The 27,734-nt window shown below is 38.8% G+C and overlaps 3 protein-coding genes across 3 annotated transcripts; all 3 read left to right on the top strand.

Annotated features, from left to right (window-relative positions):
- The first annotated feature begins 4,579 nt into the window (after positions 1-4,579).
- Positions 4,580-6,986, top strand: LOC137721777 (uncharacterized). Its single transcript, XM_068460796.1, has 2 exons — positions 4,580-6,024; positions 6,743-6,986. Exons 1-2 carry the CDS (start codon positions 4,609-4,611, stop codon positions 6,851-6,853), a joined length of 1,527 nt encoding a protein of 508 aa, XP_068316897.1. The 5' UTR covers positions 4,580-4,608; the 3' UTR covers positions 6,854-6,986.
- A 10,611-nt stretch (positions 6,987-17,597) lies between these two features.
- Positions 17,598-20,239, top strand: LOC137723636 (uncharacterized). Its single transcript, XM_068462833.1, has 2 exons — positions 17,598-19,091; positions 19,561-20,239. Exons 1-2 carry the CDS (start codon positions 17,715-17,717, stop codon positions 19,669-19,671), a joined length of 1,488 nt encoding a protein of 495 aa, XP_068318934.1. The 5' UTR covers positions 17,598-17,714; the 3' UTR covers positions 19,672-20,239.
- A 3,735-nt stretch (positions 20,240-23,974) lies between these two features.
- LOC137723113 (ribulose bisphosphate carboxylase/oxygenase activase 1, chloroplastic-like) lies at positions 23,975-26,976 on the top strand. The gene is made up of 7 exons (XM_068462274.1): positions 23,975-24,202; positions 24,688-24,986; positions 25,155-25,254; positions 25,351-25,436; positions 25,696-26,168; positions 26,272-26,553; positions 26,675-26,976. Exons 1-7 carry the CDS (start codon positions 24,152-24,154, stop codon positions 26,788-26,790), a joined length of 1,407 nt encoding a protein of 468 aa, XP_068318375.1. The 5' UTR covers positions 23,975-24,151; the 3' UTR covers positions 26,791-26,976.
- The last annotated feature ends 758 nt before the right edge of the window (positions 26,977-27,734 follow it).

Below are 27,734 nucleotides of genomic sequence, written 5' to 3'. Positions count from 1 at the left end.
GTCTAAAAAATTAAAAAACGAGGCGCCTATATCAAAACACCCCAATTTTTTGTTTAGATTCAAAAGCTTAAAATATTTGACAACTGAATAAAGTAAAACCAAGTTAAAATCCATGAGCCATGAGAAAACTCATTTTCTTCTTTTGCTTTATTAAGTTGTCAAATATTTTATGCCTTTAGATCTAAACTAATATAATTTTGTGACTAATATGCATTTGATTCTCACAGGTCCTCAACATGAGGACCTTAGCAGAGCGGGACTATATGACTTAAGGCATAATTGGTCCATTTCGATCTCATGGGGCTACACAGTGCAGTTATATCCAAAGTTGGTGGCGGCTAAGAAGCTAGAAACGATGTTTTAGACGTTTCAGGCGTGGGGTTTGAACATAGGTCCTTTCACTTTTGATACCCGATCAATTATTTTGCAGCTATGTGAGAGACCGATAATATATTTGTTAAATTGGGTTGAGCAGAACGTGACAACTTATAAGAGGCTCACGAGCGGAATGGAGATAAATTATCACAAATATGACGGCAAGCCTGCCTTGGAAGCTGAATTTTTCAAGGTCCCAGCTCCAAAGTTGAACCCTACATTGTGGGATAATGTGAGGAACTTAAAATTTTTAGCATGAATTATCTTGGATACTATTGATGTTAGGTATACTCAACAATTAAGAATATGGACTAATATAACCTTTGTTTCATTGGTAACATTTTCATAGCTTTCTGACTTGATCTTGAAATGCAATACTAGAAGCATTGGCAATAGGTAAAGCAAAAATTCTAGTATGTTGTATTTCGGCCGTTAGATATTGGTGGTTTTGAATGCTTGATTGAAGATTTAATGGTAAAAGAAATTTGATACATATACAGGACCAGAGGTTACTTAAAAAACTATAAATTGTAGCACCTAAATCTTCTGTGCAATTACTGCTATATATATATGTTTATGAAATTATTTTTGGTAGCGCCTAACATGTTTGGCAAATGTTTTAATGAGCGAGCACCACGTAGACGATGTGTTGAGGTCATCAACGGCACAGAAGGAGTTGATAATGTCATACAAGTCCAGATAAGTGGCTGCAATCGCTTTGAGAGTCTTGACTCCTCCATGGAAGGTAAAAATGGACATTTGACTTAAGAATTAAAGTAGAATGTAGCCAACTTTTTTTTCCCCAAGTAGCATGGTTTGATTGATATTGTACAAATATGAGAGGGATCCAGCAGAAAGGGAAAATATGCTACAAATTTCTCAGTTCAGTTCACATACTCTCCAGCAAGAGCAAAACCAGGAGTTGTACAATGGATAGGCTAGCAAAAGTTATTATTTTCAATTTGTATTATAATACGGAGAACTGATGACAAAGATCAAAGGGGACATTCTGGATTAGATCTAATATGTCCCCAATCAAGAGACTTCCAACAAAACATAAAAGCCAACATGGCAAATGAACGCATCCAAGTCTGAAATCATCCATACTGAAATTTGGAAGAATGAGGTGGCACTCCAAAGTCAAAGGAACACCATTCTTGATGCAAAGGTCAAACACTTCTCAATTCGTCACTTGAGAATTTATCCGCACAAAAATTGCAATATAACGAAGAAGAGGTGGCTCCTTCACAACGAGACGTGCCAACATTGACGAGAAACTGAGAAGGAACCAGCTAGTGTCCATATCACCATGAATTTGATGCAACATAATCAGTACTGAAGCTACAAAAAAATGTAATAAAAATTAAAATTGATGGAATCACAAATAACCTCACCAATGAGACAATTATGGACCACAATACTAAAACGAAACATAAATTTGCAACAATTCATGAGAAAAGGAAGGAGGAAGACTAGGAGAAGGGAGATAGGGCCACCAGCCCCAAGCCGGAAGAAGGGACCAGCTACTATGAATTTTTTAAATCTAAAATTTTGGTAGAGAACTAAAATTAGAATTTCATTTTCAATATATATAGATATATAATTCTCTCTGGAAGACAAATCTAATGGTCATGTACGTTTTGGAATTTTTTTCTGGTTGTTTCCTTTTTTTCTTCAGTTTTCGCTGAGCGAAAATTAGTTGATTACATGTATGGTCTATTTTGAGGGATTTTATAATTGTGCTCTTTTGTTAAATTAGTGTTGCCCAAGTGATATGTGATTGTATAATGATTCAAAAACTGCTATGCTATAAATGTTTTCTTTATGCTGTCAGATTCAATGAGTTGTATAAAAATGCTGTAAAAGCTATCATAGCATTTGAAAATTGCTATGGAAAGTTGATTACAGCATTTTGGAATTGCTATGGTAAAGTTTTCATAGCAATTTTTAAATGCTATAAAAGATGATTATAGATTTTTTTTTTTAAAGCAATAGAAAAATGCTATAAAAAGTATGAAACTTTCTGTAGTGGCATTTCTGGGCTGCTATAGAAACGGATTTGTGGTGTAGTGTAGAGATACTCCAAATCACAAATAATTGGACTTTTTTTACAAGCTAGGCTATACTAGAAAGGGATCCTCTCCGGATCCCTTCCATCAAATCCACCCAATCAATCAATCAATCAATCAATCAATCAATCAAAACCCTTGAAATTTGATCCAACGGCTACAAACAGGGGGTCCTTTTAAAAGTTATAATAACTTTAGTTGTTGAATTAAATTTCAAGAGCCCGGATTAGGTGATTGGGTGGATTTGGTGGAAGAGATCCGGAGAGGATCCCTTTCTCTTGAGATGAGTTTGCCATCTCCAATTGAAAGGAAACAAAGCCTTGTAAGAAATTTTTTTTTTTTAATGAACAGTGTTAGGCCATATGTTCATATACCTTCTCTAACCGAATTGGCTAAACATATCCCCTCAAGAATTCACTAGTTTTAAGTTTATAGTTTAATTTATTGGTTAATTTAAGTAACTACCGTGGTATATTTTCAAACATAGTCGTTGAATTTGAATCAAATTATTGCAACAGAGAAGCTGGACCCCGAAAAAGGAACTAAAAGGGGGCTACACTTGGCCAACTTGATGCCCCTTTGGCCAAATAATAGTTTGATGGACTCTATATAATTATAACCTAGCAAGCTATCGAAGATGATTTTCTAGACAAATTAAATCATTTTTTGACTTTTGAACCTTTGGCCGTTAGAGTAAGATACAAGGGGCTAAAATCCAAAGTGAGATGACCTTAGAGCAGTTCCACCAAGGACTCTTTAGGCTGGCACCCAGCCAATCCACTCCAGGCCAGCATATAGGTTGGCACCCAGCACAAGCTGGTCTCCAGGCCAGCCCAGAATCGACAGAGTCATGGACCGGCCCACCTGACGTCATGCTGATGCTAACGTGACGTCGACAAACTTTTTTTTTTTTTTTTTTTTTTGTAATTTTGTAATTTTTTTTGTGCCAGAGAGGGAGTTGTTATGGAGGCTGAGGAGTGGAGCTGGTCGAGGTGGGAGAGGGTGTCGGGAGGGAAGGAGCCACGAAGGCAAAAGGACGGGAGGATGAAGCGGACGATGAGGAGGTGTAGAGATAAGTGGTGGCGAGGATGAAAGCAGCAGCGGCGTTATGGTGGAGTTAGGGCTTGAAGTTATCGACGAGCAACCCATTAGAATTTTTGATTGCCTCCTGCGATTCAACCACCTAAAGTGTACCCATCCCCCACCCTTGAACCAACGCATACCACTGCAACACCTCCCAGACTGCCAATACCCATCACTAACCCAACCCAAAAATTCTACCCAATAGATGCAGTTCCAAATCCGAATGGGGGGGAGAGAGAGACAGAGAGAGAGAGATGCAGAGGGAGGTTGACGCGTCGGGAGTGGCAAAAGTTGGTGTTTGGGGATGATCAGAGAAACAAATTGAGGAGGATGTAGAGGGAGAGTATACAGGGTCTAGAGGTTCCAGACTTATCTTTTTTTTTTTTTTTTTTTAATAAAATTATTATTTTTATTATTTTATAATAAAATAATAAAAAAATAAAAATATTTTAATAAAATTGACTAGGCTATTTTTTGTTAGGGTGGAGATGAATTTGGTCTATTACTGTTCATTGGGGTCTTATCACTGTTCGCTGAGTAGATTAAATATGCTGGATGCTAACGCATTTTTTTGGGGGTGGACTTGCTCTTATATAAAACGCTAAAATCCAAGTCCTCTTCCAGATTTAATTTTCCTATATCAATTAATAGCTTACCAAACTAACAAAAGAGTCAACCATTAACCATAAACAAAATGAAGACAAAAAGAAGAGATTTTCGGTGTCATCGGTATATGAAGTGGTACATCATGTATCACTATACAAATAGTATGATATATCTGCTAAAAAGTTAATAACTTATAAAGTAAAATTTTCTACCACTTCTATTAAAACACGTGATGTATCATTTGTATTCCCATTACAATTAAAAATTTCTCGACATAAAGAGTTAAGAGTGACTGCATTAAAAGCATGCACCGGCCAATACGTCAATTAAGAAAGGAGACTTTTTGTACCCGCCTGCATCTGCCTTTTCCCTCCCTTCCCAAACCTTCAGATAAATTTCAAATCTTCAACAAATCCCTTGGGATAGATTGAGTTCCTTATAATTTCCTTTTTCCTGGAAAATTATTTTCTAATTAATGTCTTGTGAAAGATCAAAAACCCTTCACGACCACCCTTTAAATTTCTGGAAATTCCTAACCAGAGCCATTGATGTCTTCTCTCTCGCCATGAAAACAACCCTAGCTCTTTGCTCCGTGGCTTCCATCTCTCTCATCTTCTACTTCGCTTCCATCTCTCTCATCTTCTACTTCGCCTTCTCAAACCTTTCCCATAATTTCTCTCCACACCCCAATGTAGTCACCGACTTCAATCACAACGGCATCTCCGCCGACGGTCACGAAAAGACAAATATTTCACACATTCTGTTTGGCATCGGAGGCTCTGTGGAGTCGTGGGACAAACGCCGAAGCTACACCGAGTTGTGGTGGAAGCCTAACGTCACCCGCGGGTTCGTTTGGCTGGACGAGAAACCATCCCCAAACATGACGTGGGTGGAGACCCTTCCACAGTACAGAGTCTCCGAGGACACGTCACGGTTCAAGTACTCGTGTCCGTATGGTTCACGGTCGGCGGTTCGGATGGCGAGAATCGTGAAAGAGAGCTTCCAGCTAGGTTTAGAAAATGTGAGGTGGTTTGTTATGGGGGACGATGATACGGTGTATTTCCCCGATAACTTAGTTTCAGTGTTAGCGAAATACGATCACAATCAGATGTACTATATTGGCGGGAACTCGGAGAGTGTGGAGCAAGATGTGATCCACTCATACACTATGGCTTACGGCGGTGGCGGGTTTGCCATTAGTTACCCGTTGGCTGCTGTGCTTGTTAAAATTTTGGACGGCTGCATTGATCGGTATGATAAACTCTACGGCTCGGATCAAAAGATCCAGGGTTGCTTGAGCGAGATTGGAGTGCCGCTAACAAAAGAGCTCGGCTTTCACCAACTTGATATACGGGGCAACCCGTATGGTTTGCTAGCGGCGCACCCTCTGACCCCGTTGGTGTCACTCCACCATTTGGACTATGTGGAGTCGATATTTCCAAACCTGAACCCGATTGACTCGGTCAAGAAGTTGGTTAGCGGGTACAAAGTGGATCCGGGCCGGACCGTACAACATAGTTTTTGTTACGACGTGAGGCGTAATTGGTCTGTTTCGGTGTCTTGGGGCTACACGGTGCAGTTGTATCCGTTTTTTGTGACGGCTAAGAAGCTGGAAACCGCGTTGCAGACGTTTTGGACGTGGAAGAACTGGGACGCGCGCCTATTCACGTTTAATACCCAACCCGTCAGTTCGGACCCGTGTGAGAGATCGGTTGTGTACATGTTAGATCGGGTTGAAAGTGTTGGTGGGGGTGAGACCCTGACTACTTACAAGAGGTACAATATTGACAAAGGGGAAAACGATTGCATCCGAAGTGACTATACTCATGCTTTGAAAGTTGAGGCTTTCAATGTCTCAGCTCCCAAATTCAACCCAGACTTGTGGAATAAGGTAAGGAAAAATTTCTCCATTAGGAAAATTCTCTTGGAAAAGGTACTGAAATATAGGTGGCACATTTTATAGTTGTTTTTTAATACGTGGCAAATGATGCGGGATGTGAAGAGTTAGTCAAGGAAAGGGATCATTAGGATCCCTTCTACCAAATCCACCCAATCATTCAATTCGGGCTCTTGAAATTTAATTCAACAGTTAAAAACAGGGAGTTCCTTTAAAAGTTATAATAACTTTACTTGTTGCATCAAATTTCAAAGGTTCAGATTGCGTGAATTTGATTGAAGGGATCCGGAGAGGATCCTTTTCCGTTAGTCAATCAACTATATTCTTTTAATAAACTGACTACTCACATTCTGCAATTATCTCTAATCAAAGAAACCCCCCATACTTTGATTTTGATAGTTGATTTCTTCTTTCCAAAGTGGGTCATAAAGTTATAAGAACATGGACTATTTGTTGGTTAATTTTGTCACAATTTTATTGGTGACAAAATCGTGACAAAATTGACGTGCATTAAACTTTAGAGGCATTGGCCCATAATCTAAATACTTTGACCGTATACGGAAAATGTCATGCACCTCAATCTTCTGCAGGATTTTCTGTCTAAATTCTTAGCACCATTTGTGCCATAATATGTGCTCAAATTGCTTGTGTAGATACAATTAAGTTGATTAGTGCTAGCTTAACATATTTTGGGTAATGATTGAATGGGCAGGCGCCACGTAGACAGTGTTGCGAGATCATCAATGGCACAAAAGGAGCTGACAGAGTTGTACAAGTCCAAATTAGAAGCTGCAATGGCTTTGAGAGTGTGACTCCTCCGTAACAGGTGGAAAAAATGGCTTATCATTCTCTCATTGGACTTGGTGCGCCAATTTGAGACCAGATTCTAACCAGAGATATAGACAAGCAAGCATGCATCAAACTATGTTAACAAGTTTGGGAAAGGAAAAAATAAAATTGGGCATGAATTCTAGTTCATTTTAGATTCGTTTTCTTCACATATTGGTGTCTATGTAGTACTATTATTACACCAACTTTTAAGATACCAAATGATGTAGTAGTGTATTATTTGTTTCATATTTAGATTTATTATGTAACTTTTTATTTACATAAAATAAGAAATTTTAACATGAATAACTAAAAGTTCGCGGCGTGGATGACGCCTATCAAATTTTCTTTGATCACTTGAAGATGATGAATGCATATAGACTGAAAATAATGAAATAAAAGAGACAGAAAGTAAAGAAAAAAAAATTAAAAAATTGGGTTACCTCCCAATAAGCGCTTTATTTAACGTCTGTAGCTAGACTGAATAGAAGCCCGATGATTAAGTTGCTGGATCCTTCAGAGTCATTGACTCACATGCAATATCATAGGGTGAATATTTGTCGCTAGCCATTTAAAATTCATAAACCTATTGAGGTTGTACTTAGTACTTTTGGATAAAACTCCATTCCACAAATGCGAATGCAAAAACCGAGCGCGAATCGGAGTTACAATGATGAAGTTAGAGGAGTCTTAAGTTTAGGGGCACTTTGGTAATTTTGTCCCAACCCCTTTTAAAAACCCTGCAGCTGCAGGTGCAGCCAAGTAGGGATCCAGACCCAAATTGGGTCATCTTGACCCGTTTTAAGGACGATTGGGTCGTTCAACCTGGTTTCTTGACTAGGTTGTATCTCTTCCGTTCGACGTCCATTTGAGGTGATCTTGGTGTCTATGGAAAACTCTCAACGAGACAAATGTCCCTGTGGTATTATATTTTTCAATTTCTTACCTAATTTTAAAAATCGAAGCCACAAAATCCGTAGTTTTCTCCTAACCATTTCCGTCGAGTAAGCTATGAAACTTCATCTACTCTTCATGATCTTGAAGTTGGTATGATTAAATCATGCATAGGTAGTTGTTTTGAGAGATGGGTGTTTCGAACCCTAGAAATCTGGTTCTCACTAGCGGTTTCGACCAGTTCCGGCTAGAATTGGTCATCGTCCTAGTTATGAAAAGTGTTTCCCTTATTCAGCTCTACATGCCTATAAAATTTGGTACAATTTAGAGTTAGTTGAAAATTTCAGTTTTCGTTCACTGAACCACCGTTTATGGCGGGGCCTTTTGGCAGCATGTGACCAAGAACCACTTGATCCTTCAAGACTAAATTTGATATTCTGAATCCAATTTTGACAGTTGTTTGATGTGATTTCATTGTTTGAGCCTATGCCCCTTGCCCTTTGTAGTCAATGGTGAGCCAACCATTAGATCGTCACCAAATTTTAGTATAGATTTGTACGTATTATTTGAGGACCTTAGAAACTTACAGATTGAAAATACGATGTACAAATCTTCCGGATTGAAGAATCTTAGATTATTGACATTTGTAGATGACGTTACTCTGACCGTTAGATAGCTACAAAATTATAATATGTCGACTTTAACAATAGACACATAAGTACATCCAGCAACGATAAGTCTAGAATGCTTGCAATTGCCTCATTTGACAGTACCACACGATTAATCAGCCCTTGAGCACAATCAACATGCAACTGATCAATCTAATTCTATTTCTGATGAGATTATACCTAAGTCAAGTCAAATTAAGTCCACTAAATATCAACTTCCCCCTCGAAAATCTCGAGGGATTCCTAAATAGTTATACGATCCTGATCCTAGAGCCAAGGTTAAATACCCAATTGCTAACCATGTGTCCTTCCATAGGCTATCTTCATCATGTGAGGCATTTGTGAATCAATTGTCCACTGTATCTATTCCTGGTAGTGTTGAGGATGCTATGAATGATCCCAGGTGGACTCATTCAATGAATGAAGAAATGGAGGCACTTCAGGAAAAAAAAATTCCACTTGGGAGTTAACTAACCTACCTAAGGGGAAGAGAGCAGTTGGTTACCGATGGATATACACAATAAAATTCTGTGCAGATGGCACTATTGAGTGATATAAAGCAAGATTAGTGGCAAAAGGCTACACGCAGACATACGACATTGACTACGGAGAGACTTTTGCCCATGTAGCTAAAATGAGCATAATTCGTGCACTCTTATCCTTAGCAGCAAACCTTGACTGGCCTTTGTAATAGTTTGATGTCAAAAATGCTTTCATGCATGAAGATTTAAAAGAAGAAGTTTATATGGAGCTTCCCATAGGATGCAAGCTGGATCCCAGTTAGACTAACAACGTTTGTAAACTAAATAAGTCGTTGTATGGTTTAAAGCAATCACTGAGAGCTTGGTTTGGGAGATTTACCAAATCGATGAAATTAAGTAAAGCAACTTAAATCATACTCTTTTCTTAAAGCATAAAAAAGGTAAAATCACTGCTCTTATTGTATATGTGAATGACATGGTGGTTACAGGAAATGATCTAGAAGAGAAGGCAACACTGCAAAAGTATCTAGCAAGTGAATGTGAGACAAAATATCTAGGTGCCTTAAAGTATTTCTTAGGCATTGAGGTGGCTCGCTCACAACAAGGAATATTTTTATCACAACAAAAATATGTTCTTAATATTTTGACAAAAACCGAGATGTTATCATGCAAACCAGTAGATACCCTTATTGAGCTGAATCACAAACTTGGTGAATATCCTGATCAGTTACCTACCAACAAAGACAAATATCAGCGACTTGTTGGTAAGCTAATATATCTTGCACATACTAGACCAGATATAGCATATGTAGTTAGCATGGTAAGCTAGTTTATGCATGCACCAAGTGAAACACACATAATGCTGTAAACCATACCTTGAGGTATTTAAAGTCAACTCCTGGGAAAGGATTAATGTTTTCAAAACATGATCATCTAGATGTTAAAGGCTACACTGATGCTGACTGGTTTGGTGAAGTAACTAACAGACGATCAACATCAGGATACTTTGTTATTGTTGGAGGAACTCTAGTTTCTTGGCGTAGTAAGAAACAAAAGGTCATTGCTAGATCAAGTGTTGAAGTAGAATACCGGAGTATGAGACATGGAGTATGTGAACTGCTTTGGGTGAGGAACTTACTGAGAGAGTTGGGATTTAGGCCCAAGCATGCTATGCATCTACATTGTGACAACAAGGCTGCGATTAAAATTGTTTACAATCCGGTTCAACATGATCGAACCAAACATGTGGAGGTAGATAGAAATTTTATTAAAGAAAAACTTGAGGCAAGACTCATTGAAGTTCCATTCATAAAATCTGAAGATCAATTAGCAAACATGTTCACCAAAGTAGTCACAAGTATAGTATTTCACAGCTCACTAAGCAAGTTAGGCATTCATGACATCTATGCACCAACTTGAGGGGAGTGTCAACAAGAGCTGCTAGTGCTTCCATTGATTTAAGGGCGTTGGCATGATTAGTTGCTTAACCTAGTGTTTGGGGGTAATTCCTTAAAACAAAGAAAACAAGGATAATGTTTGGTGTTCTTTGTTTTAAGGAATGTTTGGTGTTCCTTGTTTTAAGGATTAGAGTAAGTAGACTTTCTCCTCTCTTCTCTTATACATATTTGGTCTCTTTTATATTGACATTCAATGAAATACATTACAATTTAAACCCATTATTTCTAAGATTTTATTGGACACTTGGTGAAATCTTTAGTGTGGCATTGTAGATTGGGGCATCCAACAAATGAAGTAATGTCTGTTATGCTAGTTAAGTCTCAAACATCTCATGCTATAGATGATGTGCATAGGATGTGTACTGCTTGTATTCATGGAAAAATAGCTAAGAAACCTTTCTCTGGTGAATCTGTGAGATGTATTATGTCTTTTGATAGAATTCATATGGATGTTTGGCGGCCATCATCTGTTAGATCAATTGAAGGATATAGGTTTTATGTTACTTTTGTGGATGATTGTACTCGACATGTGTGGATTTTTCCACTATTCAATAAATCTGAAGTTTTCCCAACTTTTGTTCAGTTTTATAATTTTGTTGAGGTACAATTTGGAATTAGGATTAAATGTATGCAATCTATGGATGTGGTGAGTCTACCAGTAAAACTTTTAAGGTTTTGATTGCTTCAAAATGAATGACTAATAGGATTTCTTGTCCTTACACACCTCAACAAAATAGTTTAGTTGAGAGGAAGCATAGACATATAATTGAAATTGTTATGACCTTAATGAATGCTGCTAAATTACCTCAAGAGTTTTGGTATCATGCAGGTATTTGATTAATAGAATGCCAAGTAGAACTTTGCAGATGACTTTTCCTTATTGTGCCTCGTTTGATAAACCACCACAGTTACAAGATTTAAAGATTTTTGGATCAACTGTACATCCATACTTAAGGCATTATAATGATTCCAAACTTCAACCTAGAACATCTGTGAGTTTATTTCTAGGTTATGCTTCTGGTTATAAGGGTGTTATCTGTTACAATTTGGAATCAAAGGGGTTGATTCTTTCAAGACATGTTCTACATGACGAATGAAGCTTTCTATCTAAGATTGAGAGGTCTAAAATCATAGAAGTTGTGAGAAACGTGCCTATTATTCATAACCCTCCAATTGTAGTGAATATTGCTCATTCTAGTACACACCAAAGCTTGCCAAATGAAACACAATCAATAGGTCATACTCCTATTTTATTACAAGGATCTCAAAGTACTTCAAGTTCTCATTCTAACTTAAGACATGCTTCACAAGATCAAGTTTACAGTTCTTTTAAGAATAGTAGTGTTGCTAAAACACATCAATCAATGACAGAATCTTCACAGGGATCTAAAACTTCAAATTCTCAGGTTCATTCTCAAAGTCAAGATCAATTTCAACCTTTGTTACATGTCCTCGATCCTGCACAGCTATAGGTAATCCTTCTATTCACTCATAATGCATCTCCAACTTCTAATTACATGCAACAACCAGCATCAAATAATTCACACTCTATGCAAACAAAATTAAAGACAGAAGCTATTGAAAGAAAGAATTATGTTGCATATCTTGCTTCATTTCCAGAGCTTCAATCATTGAACATTGATGATACTTGTGATGGTGCTTTTACTGGATATTCATTTATTGTTGATATTCATGATGGTGATGAAGCAAAAACATTTAAAACTGTTGCATCTAATCCTAAATGGCAACAAACAATGCAATAAGAGTTTGATGCATTAAAAACTCAAGGGATTTGGAATCTTATTCCCATACCATCCAATAAATCAATAATTGGTAGTAAATGGGTCTATAAAATAAAAAGAAATCCTAATGGAAGTATTGCAAGATACAAGGCAAGGTTGGTAGCTTAGGGATTCTTGATTACTTAGAAACATTTAGTCTAGTGGTTCGATATGCCACAGTAAGATTGATTTTGGCTTTGACAACTTGTCATAAGTGGGATTTAAGGCAACTTGATATAAAGAATGCCTTTTTTACATGGAGAACTTCAAGAATAGATTTATATGAAATAGCCACAAGGGTTTCTTGATTCAGAGTATCCCAATCATGTGTGCAGGTTGGTTAGGTTCTTGTATGGGCTTAAACAAGCTCCAAGGGCCTGGAATGCAAAGTTCACTAGAGTCTTGCCATCTTTTGAATTTATTATGTCTCAATCTGATATAAGCTTGTTCATCAAGCATGATGGTGAGGATATTATCACCTTACTACCTTATGTAGATGATATAATTCTAATTGGTTCAAATGAAGCAAAAGGTGCAATCAATCATTAATTAGCTTGCAGAATTGTTTAATTTGAAAGACATGGGGAGATTGACATATTTTCTGGGGCTGCACATTTAATACAAATCTGATAACAGTTTGTTTATCAATCAATCAAAGTATGCAAAGGAATTGATCAATAAGGCAGGCATGAGTTCATGTAAACCTGCCCCAACACCATCAAAGCGTCATACATAGTTACTTGTCTTAGAAGGAACACCCATGAAGGATCCAACATTATACAGAAGTCTAGTAGGAGCATTGCAATACTTGACATTCACCAGGCCAAATATAGCACACGCTGTGAATGATGTTTGTCAGTACATGACTAAACCAACTAATGCACATTTCTTCTTGGTAAAAAGAATCTTAAGGTATTTGCAAGGTACACTCGATTGTGGACTCACTTATATACTATCACAAGACATCAATATCTTAGCATTCTCAGATGCTGACTGGGCTGCAGATATCAACACGAGGAGATCTATTATAGGATATGTAGTGTATGTTGGCAATAATCCTATCTCATGGCAATCAAAGAAGCAAGCTTCAGTTTCAAGAAGTTTAACTAAAGCTAAGTACAAGGCTTTAGCTCATTACACTGCTGATGTTTGTTGAATCATAATAGTTCTAAAAGATTTGCATCAAGTATTGTATTATCCTCCAGCTTTACATTGTGATAATTTGTCTACTTTGACACTCTCCTCCAATCCAGTGTTTCACTTTCGCATAAAACATCAAGACATTGACTATCACTGTGAAATTTTGTTCCCGGATTTCACTGTTATAATCTACGCATTGTTATTATTGAAATTTTATGTTATTTTTGGGAATTTATATTAATTTATTTGAATTTAGATTTTAATTAAACCAGTTGCGAAGTTTGAAGTTTGGAAATTATTATTTAAAATCCATAAATCTTTCGAGGTCACAATTTATATTTCTGAATAGAGCTCGATCCCACGAACGCATAAGCGAAATCTATTTGTAAGTTCGGATTATAATGGTATAGTTACGGACGTTTGAAGTTGTGATACTATAGATTTTAGGAATTAATTAATTCCCACTTTGTGGGTAAGAGGCCAATAAGATATTTGGGTTAAGGGCCAATTAGTTAAATGAGGGAATGAACCAATAGAGGGAAAAAGAAAGGATGGGAAATGATAGAAAGAAGGGCACCCAACCCGGACCCCCATTTTCGACCCAATTCCTGACCTGACTTCGGTCCGGGTCCCTTTTCGTTTTTCGACGCAATTTTGGCCGTTTTCCCAACGAATTGCAACCATTTACCACCACCATTCATCACCCCGAACCTTCCTCTCCATTTTACACTAAAGATCGACTGGGTTTTGGCCTTGTATCATGAAGAACGGAACCGTGGATTCCGGGGACACCACGGGGTGAATCCGCCATTCCTGCTACGATTTCTTTCGATTGTCATCACCAATGTACTTCTCTGGAGCTCAGGAAAAATGCCCATTCATTGGTTGGAGCGTAAGAGTCGATTTGAGGACAAGTCAAGAAACCCCCAATTCTAGGGTTCCGACGGTTTGTGGCTAGTTTGGGGTGTTTTCCGGCCAAATTGGCCTTGGCCACAGGTATAAAGTTTACTCTACTCATTGAGATCTTCATTCCTGTAAATTTTGGAAATAGTTGAACTTTTCCAGTGAGTCGGGACGGCCGACCGCCACCCATGGCGGCTCGTGCGGTGGCGCGTGGCCAGGGGGCTGTTGATGTCACTCTTAGGCTAAATTGGATGCCTTGAGCTCAGTTTTGGTAATTGTATGACTTAGGTTGATAGTTGGAACCTAAATTCTCTACAATACGTTAATTGGTAAAAGTGTGAATCGACGATCCGACCGTTGGTTCGTCACCAAACTTTAACATATGTGATATGATTATTACCTTGATTTCTTATATTGGTATCATCTGTGAATATGACTTGGTTTTATAATGTGGCTTCTATTGAAATGTGATTATATATATTTAGCCATAGACCTATGTTCATTAAACATGATTCGGCTTGTGTATTGTTGATGATCGTGATATGTGATTTTACGTGCATATTTGAAGGGTGGTTGATTTGCATAGATGGTATGATGTGATGAAATGTGAGTGACTTTAATATAAGTTAATATGAAATAGTTTTATTTCCTATAAATTGTTAATTTTTATATTTAGCCATCGATGTAGTTATATGAAGTGGGATTTGACGTGCATATTGGAAATATGGTTTGTTTTGTTTGATTGGTTTGATTTAATGAAAGGTGATGGCTAGTAGTGGACCGTTAACCATTGTCATGGGGTTTGTTGCTTCGAAACATATGTCAACACTTGTGTCATTATTTCATTCTTGTTTTGTTGAGTCTTTGTGACTTGAGTAACTTGATTCATAGGTTGTTTCATTGATTGGTTGTTATGCATTATGCTCCACAATTCTATTGAGTGATGGTCCGGAATCGTGTCTTGGTTTAGATTCCATTGAGTGATGGTCCGGAATCCTTCCTACTCCACTCCGCGATTCCATTGAGTGATGGTCCAGAATCGTATTCTGGTTTGGATTCCGTTGAGTGATGGTTCGGGTCCGGAATTGTATCTTGGTTTGGATTCCGTTGAGTGATGGTCTGGAATCCCTCTTACTCCACGATTCCGTTGAATGATGGTCTAGGATCACAACCCCCTTGGATTTCATTGAGTGTGGATTGAGATAGCTTCAAAGATGTAGACTTTGGCCGAACTGTGTCGCTCTAACCCTACTTTTCATTGTGTGTATGAGAATATGGTTGTGAGATGTTGTGATTGTTTCAGACGAACCGTTGGATGTTTAGGTGACTCCCTTGGAGTTTTCAAAAGTTTGGTATTGATTTCTTATGAATGATTTATATTCAAGGTTTATAAATTGTGATTGATGGCTGGTTTTATTCTTGTATCACATGCTTATATTATTGTCATTCACCCGAGCCTCGCAGCTTATGTGAGTGCCTAATTTGCCAGTGCACCAATCCCATAATGTAGGCATTGACTTTACATATGACAGTTCTGGGTAGATTACGAGAAACTGCTTGATATTTTGGTTCCGTTGATTGGTCTGGAACTCGATGTTGTTGGATTTCGTTGAGTGGTCCGGAATCCTTGCTCTTGTTCATTTCCTTAAGGGGATCTTAGAGTCCTAAATTCGAGTGGATGGGAATTACCCAAAATAGATATTGTGAATAAAAATTAGAATTACCATGTTTATTACTCATAATCCAAGTGGGGAATTATATAGAGTTCCTTAGTTAAATTCGTGAAATGTTTTGTTTCGTATTGCTTGATTAACGTAATTAAATGCTAAGATTGTACATCTTGATTCATGAATTGATTAATTGACGGGATTGTGGAATGACGTTGGATATGAGTGTTGTTATTATGATTATTTTAGTTGATTAATATTTCTAGAGAATGATATTGTGCTTTGTAATTCTTTAATATGTTACACGCTATGAATTGTGATTTTATGTGGGAACGTGATGATTTATGTGATGGATGAGGTGGAAATGTTATTCGTCTTGTGGGATTATTAAGTTGGATATCATTGTTATGGTTATGACTAGACTTGTTGATAAATATGACGAGAGAATATGATTGTGCTTTGTCGTTTGTTCTTTGAAGGATTGCATGAAATACATTGTGATACTTTGTTGGGACATAATGACTTATGTGATGAATGTTTGAGTATAGTGAATTGTGAACTACGAATGGCTTGATCCCTATTAAGGGTACGTAGGCAGTTTAACGAGTTAGATGCAGCCATAAAGTATACAAAAAAAATTGTTATGCGATTCGATTCTCGATTTTGATTTGCCATGTTCCTGAGGCCGGGTATGTGGGAGATACCAGTAATTGGGTGACGTCACGTGTCGATCCTGGACGTATGTTGGGATCGGGCCGTGACAATCACTTTGTCAGGGAAAGGGTTCAAAAAAAAGATATAACAATGCATTATGTACCAACAGAGTCACAGGTTGCTGATATACTCACCAAGAGATTGCATGTCCTCTGTTCATCAAGCATTGTCACAATCTCAGGCTAGGAAATCCCAGCTGAGATTAAGGGGGAGTAATAACAGGTGTCAACAATTTATAGGTTTATATAAAGAGATAAGGTTGTTACAATAAAGTTGGTTGTACTGGATATGCCACATAGGCAAGTTAGTTAGAATTACTATATATGTACCGTTGGCTTAGCACTGTGTGCTTTAATCTAAATCGGTTCGGTTTTGTTGCTCTCCCTCTCTCTAACTTCTCTCTAGTTTTCTATCTCCTTATTTTCTCTTTGCAATCTTCATTGATTCTTCCTTTGTGTTCATCAATCTTTCTTACTTCATTAAGCTTTCCTCAACATAGTTAATAATTATAGCCTAGCATTTATTCAAGATGAATTTCTGTACAAATCAAATCATTTTTTAACTTTTGAACCTTTGGCTCTCTTGCTAATAGTCTGGTGGGTTCTATATAATTATAATCTATAAATATATTGAAGATGAATTTTCTATACAAATCAAATCATTTTCTATCTTTTGAACATTTGGCTCTCTCACTAAGAGTTAGATGGGCTAAAATCCAAAGCGAGATGACCTTAGATATAGAGCGCTAAAATCCAAGTCCTCTTCGAGATTTAATTTTCCTAGGTTAATTAATAGCTTACCAAACTAATAAAAAAGAAAGGGAAGACCTAAAGAGTCAAGAGTGGCCATTATTGACTTTCTAAGCAATCTTCGACCATTAACAATAAAGAAGGGGAAGACCAAAAGAGTCAAGAGTGACTAAATTAAAAGCACGTACCGGCCAATACGTCAACTAAGAAAGGAGACGTTTTGCGCCGCCGCACCACCACCCCCACCCCCCCCCCCCCCCCCCCCCCCCCCCCGCGGGGCATCTGCGTGTTCCCTCCCTTCCCAAACCTTCACATAAATTTCAAATCTTCAACAAATCCCTTGCGATAGATTGAGTTCCTTATAATTTCCATTTTCCTGGAAAATTATTTTCTCATTAATAATGTCTTGTGCAAGATCAAAAACCCTTCACGACCACGCCTTAAATTTTTGGAAATTCCTAATCAGAGCCATTGATGTCTTATCCCTTGCCATGAAAACAACCCTAGCTCTTTGCTCCGTGGCTTCCATCTCTCTCATCCTCTACTTCGCCGTCTCAAACCGCTCCCATAATTTCCCTCCACACCCCAACGTAGTCATCAACCTCAATCAAAACGGCATCTCCGCCGACGGTCACGAAAAGACAAATATTTCACACGTTCTGTTTGGCATCGGAGGCTCCGTGGAGACGTGGGACAAACGCCGACACTACACCGAGTTGTGGTGGAAGCCTAACGTCACTCGCGGGTTCGTTTGGCTGGACCAGATACCATCCCCATTCATGACGTGGGTGGAGACCCTTCCACAGTACAAAGTCTCCGGGAACACGTCACGGTTCAAGTACTCGTGCCCGTATGGTTCACGGTCGGCGGTTCGGTTGGCGAGAATCGTGAAAGAGAGCTTCGAGCTAGGTTTAGAAAATGTGAGGTGGTTTGTTATGGGGGACGATGATACGGTCTATTTCCCCGATAACTTACTTTCAGTGTTAGCGAAATACGATCACAATCAGACGTACTATATTGGCGGGAACTCTGAGAGTGTGGAGCAAGATGAGATCCACTCATACACTACGGCTTACGGCGGTGGCGGGATTGCCATTAGTTACCCGTTGGCTGCGGAGCTTGTTAAAATTTTGGACGGCTGCATTGATCGGTATGATAAACTCTACGGCTCGGATCAAAAGATCCAGGGTTGCTTGAGCGAGATTGGAGTACCGCTAACAAAAGAGCTCGGCTTTCACCAACTGGATATACGGGGCAACCCGTATGGTTTGCTAGCGGCACACCCTGTGACCCCGTTGGTGTCACTCCACCATTTGGACTATGTGGAGTCGATATTTCCAAACCTGAACCCGATTGACTCGGTCAAGAAGTTGGTTAGCGGGTACAAAGTGGATCCGGGACGGACCGTACAACATAGTTTTTGTTACGACTTGAGGCGTAATTGGTCTGTTTCGGTGTCTTGGGGCTACACGGTGCAGTTGTATCCGTTTTTGGTGACGGCTAAGAAGCTGGAAACGGCGTTGCAGACGTTTTGGACGTGGAAGAATTGGGACACGCGCCTGTTCACGTTTAATACCCAACCCGTCAGTTCGGACCCGTGTGAGAGATCGGTTGTGTATATGTTAGATCGGGTTGAAAATGGTGGTGGGGGTGAGACCCTGACTACTTACAAGAGGTACGGGGAAAATGATTGCATTCGAAGTGACTACACTCATGCTTTGGAAGTTGAGGTTTTCAATGTCTCGGCTCCCAAATTCAACCCAGACTTGTGGAATAAGGTGAGGAAAAATTTCTCCTTCATTAGGAAAATTCTCTTGGAAAAGGCACTGAAATATAGGTGGCACATTTTATAGTTACGTGGCAAATGATGCGGGATGTGAGGAGTTAGTCAATCAACTATATTCTTTTAATAAATTGACTACTCACATTCTGCAATTATCTCTAATCAAAGAAACCCCCCAAACTTTATAGTTGATTTCTTCTTTCCAAAGTGGGTGATAAAGTTATAAGAACATGGATTATTTGTTGGTTAATTTTGTCACAATTTTATTGGTGACAAAAACGTGACAAAATTGACATGCATTAACCGTATAGGGAAAATATCATGCACCTCAATCTTCTGCAGGATTTTCTGTCTAAATTCTGAGCACCATTTGTGCCATAATATGTGCTGAAATTGTTTGTGTGGATACAATTAAGTTGATTAGTGCTAGCTTAACATATTTTGGGGAATGATTGAATGGGCAGGCACCACGTAGACAATGTTGTGAGATCATCAATGGCACAGAAGGAGCTGACAGAGTTGTACAAGTCCAAATTAGAAGCTGCAATGGCTTTGAGAGTGTGACTCCTCCGTAACAGGTGGAAAAATGGCTTATCATTCTCTCATTGGACTTGGTGTACACCAAGCATGCATCAAACTATGTTAACAAGTTTGGGAAAGGAAAAAAAATAAAATTGGGCATGAATTCTAGTTCATTTAATATTTGTTTTCTTCACATATTGGTGTCTACGTATTACTATTATTACACCAAACTTTTAAGATACCAAATTATGTAGTAGTGTATTATTTGTTTCATATTTAGATTTATTATGTAATTTGTATTACATAACATAAGAAATTTAAGATAAACTATGGACAAGACACATCAGTACCTACAAATATAGGGACTCTGTATCCTTGCTAAACTTCATTTCTTTTGCAACTAGTATTACGGTTAGATGTAGTCCTCTTTACTTGTAAGTAGTCTTCAATTCAATTTTCGTAGATGACAAGTTCAATGCCGTAATATTATGACATGCTTATAGTTTTGCCTGATTCCCCTACCCTATAATGTAAAATATTGTTTGTAAAAGAAAATGAAAAACTATTTTTATTTTTTGACCTAAGAAATTCTAGGCTTCACCAATTAGTCCCTCATTGTGCCAAACCACCATACTTACATACCTAAACGCTTTTGAAAACCTACCTACAGCTACAAGTACATGACTAAATCATAACAAAAGCTACAAATGGAGGTGGAATCATACGGTAGGCTTGGGAGGCAATCTTCATACTTTGAAGGGGTTTTGTAATAAATCGTCTCTGAAATTGACCCACACTATTAAGATGGTCTCTAAAATTGAAAATCGACCAATATAGTCATGAAAAATAGGTGTCGCAAATTAATGTGATTTTTCCGTCACAATTCTATTAAAAAACTGTGTTATGAGCTGATGTGGCACATAAGTGGACCCCATAAGTCTTTTTTTTTTTTTTAATCACAAATGATCCTTGAAATTGACTGTAACATCCCACATCGCCTAGGGGAGTGGATCTTGTAAGCCTTATATGTATATTCCCATCTCTACCTAGCATGAGGCCCTTTGTGTAACATCCCATATTGCCCAGGGGAGTGGATCATGTGATCCTTATATGTATATTCTCATCCCTACTTAGCACGAGGCCTTTTGGGAGCTCACTGGCTTTGGGTTCCGCAGGAACTCTGAAGTTAAGCGAGAAAAAGGCTAGAGCATTCCTAGAATAGGTGACTCATTAGGAAGTTCAGATCGCGTGAGTTCCTAGAAACAAAACCGCGAGGGCGTGGTCGGGGCCCAAAGCGGACAATATCGTGCTACGGTGGTGGAGCGGGCCCGGGATGTGGTGGACCCTGGGCCGGGATGTGACAATTTGGTATCAGAGCCAATCCCTGGCCGGATGTGTGTCGACGAGGATGTCGGGCCCCTAAGAGGGGTGGATTGTAACATCCCACATCACCCAGGGGAGTGGATCTTGTGATCCTTATATGTATATTCCCATCCCTACCTAGTACGAGGCCTTTTGGGAGCTCACTGGCTTCGGGTTTCGTAGGAACTTCGAAGTTAAGCGATAAATAAGCTAGAGCATTCCCAGGATGGGTGACCCATTGGGAAGTTCAGCTCGTGTGAGTTCCCGGAAACAAAACCGTGAGGACGTAGTCGGGGCCCAAAGCGAACAATATCGTGCTATGATGGTGGAGCGGACCCAGGATGTGGTGGACCCCAGGCCGGGGTGTGACATGTTGGGAGTTCACTGGCTTCGGAATTCATCGGAGCTCCGAAGTTAAGTGAGTTTGGGCTAAAGAATCCCAGAATGGGTGACCCACTGGGAAGTTCTCGTGTGAGTTCCCAGAAACAAAACTATGAGGGCGTGGTCGGGGCCCAAAGCGGACAATATCGTACTACTGTAGAGTTGAGCCCAGAATGTGGTGAGGACCCAGGCCGGGATGTGACAATTTGTATTAGAGCCAATCCCTGGTCGAAAGTGTGCTGACAAGGACGTTGGCCCCTTAAAGAGGGGTGGATTATAACATCCCACATCGCACAGGGGAGTGGATCCTGTAAGCCTTATATGTATATTCCCATCTCTACCTAGCACGAGGCCTTTTGAGAGCTTACTGGCTTCAGAGTTCATTGGAACTCTGAAGTTAAGCGAGTTTGGGTTAGAACAATCCCAGGATGGGTGACCCACTGGAAGTTCTCGTGTGAGTTCCTAGAAACAAAACTATGAGGGCGTGGTCGTGGCCCAAAGCGAACAATATCGTGCTACAGTAGAGTCGAGCTCGGGATGTGGTGGGGGCCCGAGCCGGGATGTGACATTGACGCACACCAGCAAGATGGTCCTTGAAATTTAAATCAATAACAGTAGTCCTAGAAATAGGTGTCTCAAATCAATGTAGTCATTCCGTTACAATTCTGTCAAAAGTTTTGTTATGTACAAATGTCACACATAAATGGGTCCTACAAGTTTAATTAAATTAAAAATAGGTCAAAAAAGTTGTGAACTCAAAAACCCTGTCCTGCAATAACCTCTGATTCCAACCCACACTCTTGTACCTCCATCTATGGTAGCCTTAGCTATCTCTTCTTTGGAAATAAAAAAAAATAAAAAACCTCAAGACCACTTATATTTACACACTTCGACACCTTTCACAGAATTTGACCAAGACCAGGGCCACCTTTGGTGACGTCTTGGATTGGCAACAACTTTTGTGACATCACCATTAACATTTAGGCGATTGACATCCTTACAACTTAATCTTGGAAAGCTTTTTGGGAGCTCCTCCGATGATCTCGATGATGCGGAGAACGGTGAGCTCTGCCTTGAGATAATCCCATTGTGCAAAAAGGTATTTTGGACAACTTTTTAATTAATTATTAAATTATTAACCTCCATTAGCACATAACCAAAATTTGACAGAATTGTGATAGAAGAACCATATTGATTTGCGACACCTATGTACAAGAACATTGGTCGATTTTCAATTTCATGGATCATCTTGATGATGTGGGTCAATTCAAGGACTATTTGTGATAAAAACCCGTAACTCTTGTGGGGCCTATTATGTGTCACGTCAGTATATAAAAGAATTTTAAACAGAATTGTGACGGAATAGCCATACTGGTTTGAGACATCTAGTTTCAAGAACTACATTGAACGATTTTTAATATCATGGACCATCTTAATAGTGTTGATCAATTTCAGTAACTATTTGTTATAAATCCACCTTGAAATATCTTTATTTATACACTACTTAAGAAGGGCCAAAATAGATTCTCTCCATGAACGCCGAGCCCATACATTTCACTTCAAGAAGTGTGCAGCAATGTTATCCCCAATTAAAGTTAGGATGATGAAAATGAGATGTCTTGAGCTTGATTGTGACAAGTCCAATCCAACAAAATGTGACCAAAAGATTGGCGATCCCGTATAAACCATGATAAGCTTCTACAGATTAACTTGCCTTTCGCATTAGAAGTTTCTCGATTTGTATACATAGTTTCCACAATGGTCTGTGTTGGTGTTTGTGGCTACAGATTTTTTTTCATTTTTGTGGCTGGTGATTGGTGTACAAAGTAAAGAAAGTTATGGGCTCTAAAGTTATCTTGCACATATGCAATCACAATTCAAACATTCAAAAATAAAGATAAAAAAATTACGCAAGGCCATGTTTAATGGAAAATGGCATCTAAATGTACATTTAGTAAAAACACACACAAGATGTAAAATTTGAGCAGATAAACTTAATAAATGTAGTGATAAGTCATGTGAATTGTGACACATACCCTATTAAAAAAAGAAAGAAAAAAACTCATTTGAGCAAAAAAGTTAATAGGTCTTATCTTCCGATGTCTTTTTTCTTTTTCTTTTTTTTTTTTTCCGAAAAAACTTTGAATTTAATTTTCTGATTGAAAATGGTCTAAGAATTCTTGTCTGCTATCAATTATCATAAAATTTGAGTAAAATAGTAGTTGAGTCATTTTAACTAATTAAAGTAGTTAAGAGTATTTAGCCATGCACCTGAAGTTATGTGCAGCTTCGAAAAAATGTGAGCAAGAGAGACATCAATCATGCTTATGCAAGCAGCAACTAAATTTTGTGGAGATCAAAGAAGCTTAAACCCTAACCTCAAACCAACCGAGTTCCCCAGAATCCTCCATTTTGTCTTCATTTAAATAAAGCCCAGAAGCCTCCATTTTGTTTCTATTTTTTGTAGCGAACCCATGTAGCCCATAACCACCCACAATTCCAAAACCACCGTCCACCTCAGCAGGATACCACGAGCCACGTAATACCGCCAATCCCAATTTGTGTGGCCGTTGGGGATTCGTAAACCAGTTCCCATCCTCTCTCTCTCTCTCTCTCTCTCTGCGCAATCCAAAACCTCTCCATCACTGCTATAAATTCTTCTCCCCTGCCTTCCCTCTTTCCCAAGATACAAATTTCCCAAACAGTTTCAGTTTAAAGACTTCGTCTTCTTCCTTCAAATTCTCCATTTGATCAGCTCTTTTCTTTGAGTTTTTTCACCTCTGCAAATCAATGGCTACTTCAATCTCAGCAGCAACCATCACCGCCGTCAACAGAGCACCGGTAACTATGAATTTCCCACCCGTTTTCTAACAAACCCAACTTTTCTTTCTCATTGTTTTCATTTGGTAGAAAAAATCTTTCTTTTAGTTTTCTGATCTCATCTCTGTACAACAAAGTCAATTCCTTTGTGAATATCACTGAAAACAGTATTTCAGATTACGAAAATACTTTGCTCCTTGCAACCAATTCTCTTACATATAAATATAAATTTGACATGCGAGCATAAACTTTTATATTTTTCCAAATTTTAGAGCAACGTTATTGTATACATATCAAATTGTGATTTGCAGTTAAAGAAAAAGATGAATGTAAGTAGCCGTGCAGTGTCTTTGATAGTTATGGTGTTTGAATTAATGGTTTTAGACTGTAATAGTAACCTTTCCTTTTCTGGGTTTGCTTGACTTTTTCCAAAAACATGGAACTCTGTAATTTCACTTTAATTCTGTTTGGATGCTGAGAAAAAAAAAGTGTTCTTGGTGGTGCAGTTGAACTTCAATGGCTCTGCTTTCTTAGGCAGTAACAGCCTGAAGAAGGTGAGCTCCAAGATCATCAGCCAGCCAAAGATGCATTCACCTGGGAATTTCATGGTTGCTGCAGAATACGATGAGTCGAAGCAGACCTCCAAAGACAGGTGGGGAGGGCTTGCCTTTGACGCTTCAGATGACCAGCAGGACATCACCAGAGGAAAGGGCATGGTGGACACGCTTTTCCAAGCTCCTATGGGCAGTGGGACCCACTACGCCGTCATGAGCTCCTACGATTACATCAGTACTGGTCTTCGCCAGTAAGTAGCACTTCTATGTTTTACGTAACAGGGCCACGCTCTATTGAAATGCATAGTTATAACGTTATGACTAAATATTATTATAACGTTGCATTTAAACAATTTTATTCAGAATGCAAACCCAAAAGTCAGATCGTAAGCGTAACTCAATTTTCAATTTTGTTTCAGATTGGACAACATGATGGACGGCTTCTACATTGCTCCAGCTTTCATGGACAAACTTGTTGTTCACATTACTAAGAACTTTCTGAACCTGCCCAACATTAAGGTTTGTCAAACTTTTGATCAATTTTAGTTCCAATTTTGGTGGGTAGTTTATAGATATTAGCTAATTGATTGGGATATATGAAAAATATTGGTACAGGTTCCTCTTATTTTGGGTGTCTGGGGAGGCAAAGGTCAAGGAAAGTCATTCCAATGTGAGCTTGTCTTTGCCAAGATGGGAATCAAGTGAGTTCATATTTTATTTCTTCTTGCTTTTAAAATTGGGGTTTTAGAAGGCTAATAAAAAAGAAAGTGATTTCTGCATACCTGTTTTCTCCTTCTCATACCTGTGTTTATTTATGGTTTTTCGATTGAATAACTTAAAGGAGAATCGAAAGATAAAAATAAACAATCTGCGCAAAAGGAGAAAATAGTGTGTAACATAATTTCTCTTGAATTTAAATGCTCACTACTAAAACATCTTGTAATTAAAATGAATGATCAGCCCTATTATGATGAGTGCTGGAGAATTGGAAAGTGGAAATGCCGGGGAGCCAGCAAAACTGATCAGGCAAAGGTACCGCGAGGCAGCAGACATCATCAGCAAGGGCAAAATGTGCTGCCTCTTCATCAATGATTTAGATGCAGGAGCTGGAAGACTGGGTGGAACTACTCAATACACTGTCAACAATCAAATGGTGAATGCTACCCTTATGAACATTGCTGACAACCCAACCAATGTCCAACTCCCTGGTATGTATAACAAGCAGGAGAATCCTCGCGTTCCCATCATAGTCACCGGTAATGACTTCTCCACATTGTACGCGCCTCTCATCCGCGATGGGCGTATGGAGAAGTTCTACTGGGCCCCTACTCGTGAAGACTGCATTGGTGTGTGCATGGGAATTTTTCGCGCTGACAATGTTCCTAGAGGTGACATTGTCAAGCTCGTTGACACCTTCCCTGGTCAGTCCATTGGTAAGTTTTGTGCCTTAACATGAATTTGGGACATCATGATACATTACATAGCTAATGAACGAAAAATAAGGGATTATAAAAATCAAATTGTGCTTGTGTGCAGATTTCTTTGGTGCCATCAGGGCCAGAGTTTATGATGATGAAGTGAGGAAATGGATTGCAAGTGTTGGGGTAGAAGGCATCGGGAAGAGGCTAGTGAACTCGAAAGAGGCTCCCCCGACTTTTGATCAACCGAAGATGACTCTTGAGAAGCTGCTTGAGTATGGAAACCTGCTGGTGCAAGAGCAGGACAATGTGAAGAGAGTCCAATTGTCCGACAAGTACTTGAAAGAGGCAGCTCTTGGGGATGCCAATGACGATGCCATAAAGAGTGGAAGTTTCTACGGTTAGATCCTTGCTCCTAAAGGCCTTGATGATAGAGTTGCATCTGGCTTTAGGATTGTAAAAGGAAACAACAATTTGAGAAGGCAAATTTATTAAAGGTTTTGATAATTGTTTGGATGCAGGCAAAGCAGCACAACAGGTTAACCTGCCTGTCCCTGAAGGCTGCACTGATCCATCTGCTGCGAACTACGATCCCACGGCGAGGAGCGACGACGGAAGTTGCCTGTACCAATTTTAGAAGTGTACTTATAGGGATTTGAGAATATATATGCATTAGAATGTGGTGGCCTTCATTGTGTCGTTGAAATGTACATGTGCTGCGATTCTCTTGAGTAAAGACAGGTAAATATATACCAGCCCAATTCATTGTACTAGTTTTTCTAAGTATCAATCTAATGAAAATGAATCAAATGCTACGACAATAGATACCGTGTGCCAAAACAGCAAATATGAAAAACAATAGACAGGAATTTGTAGATTGTAATTTAAGCCCATTGTTCACATGGTCAAAGCAGCCAAGGTTCAACTAGATGACTCCTCCTGGAATTTGGATCTAATCTTTTATTTGAGTGGTTGCCTGTTAGTCTGATCATTCTATTTATTATTATTTGGACCTAATCTTTTATTTGAGTGGTTGCCTGTTAGTCTGATCATTCTATTTATTATTATTTGGACCTAATCTTTTATTTATTATTATTTTACGTGTTTGATCATTCTATGATTTCACCAAAACATAATGTTGGTGTCCAAATATGGACAGAGTTTGGACTAGATTCAACACGTATTTCTCCAAGTGTTGCTTCTGGTCTCGACGTTAGGGGATGACTCAAGAGAAATACAGAATAGGCATGCCATCGTTGGAGGCTGCCAACAGACAGTACTTGTACTCGAGTGTGTGTGAAAGCTGCGCGTAAATATGACCTTTGAACCAAATGATTGTACACCAAGTGAGGCGTTGGTTCGTTTTTTATTTCTATGCCCCGAGCAAACGAGAACTTAAAATTCAGTGTAATTTTGTGTATGCTTGCCTAAAAAATCAACAAAAACAAAATAGAATCTAAAGCGAGAAACAAAATGTAATCATCTCATGATGGAGCCAAAATTACAAACGTTCATAAAAGTAACATATTGGCCGATGGGCTGTGCAACATAACTTGAAATGTAAATAGACTGGTAATGTAT

The sequence above is a fragment of the Pyrus communis genome, chromosome 17, assembly GCF_963583255.1.
Source record: "Pyrus communis chromosome 17, drPyrComm1.1, whole genome shotgun sequence".
NCBI lineage: Eukaryota > Viridiplantae > Streptophyta > Magnoliopsida > Rosales > Rosaceae > Pyrus > Pyrus communis.
The sequence above is the reverse complement of the archived record's forward strand: the minus strand, read 5'-3'. Positions and strand labels throughout refer to the sequence as shown.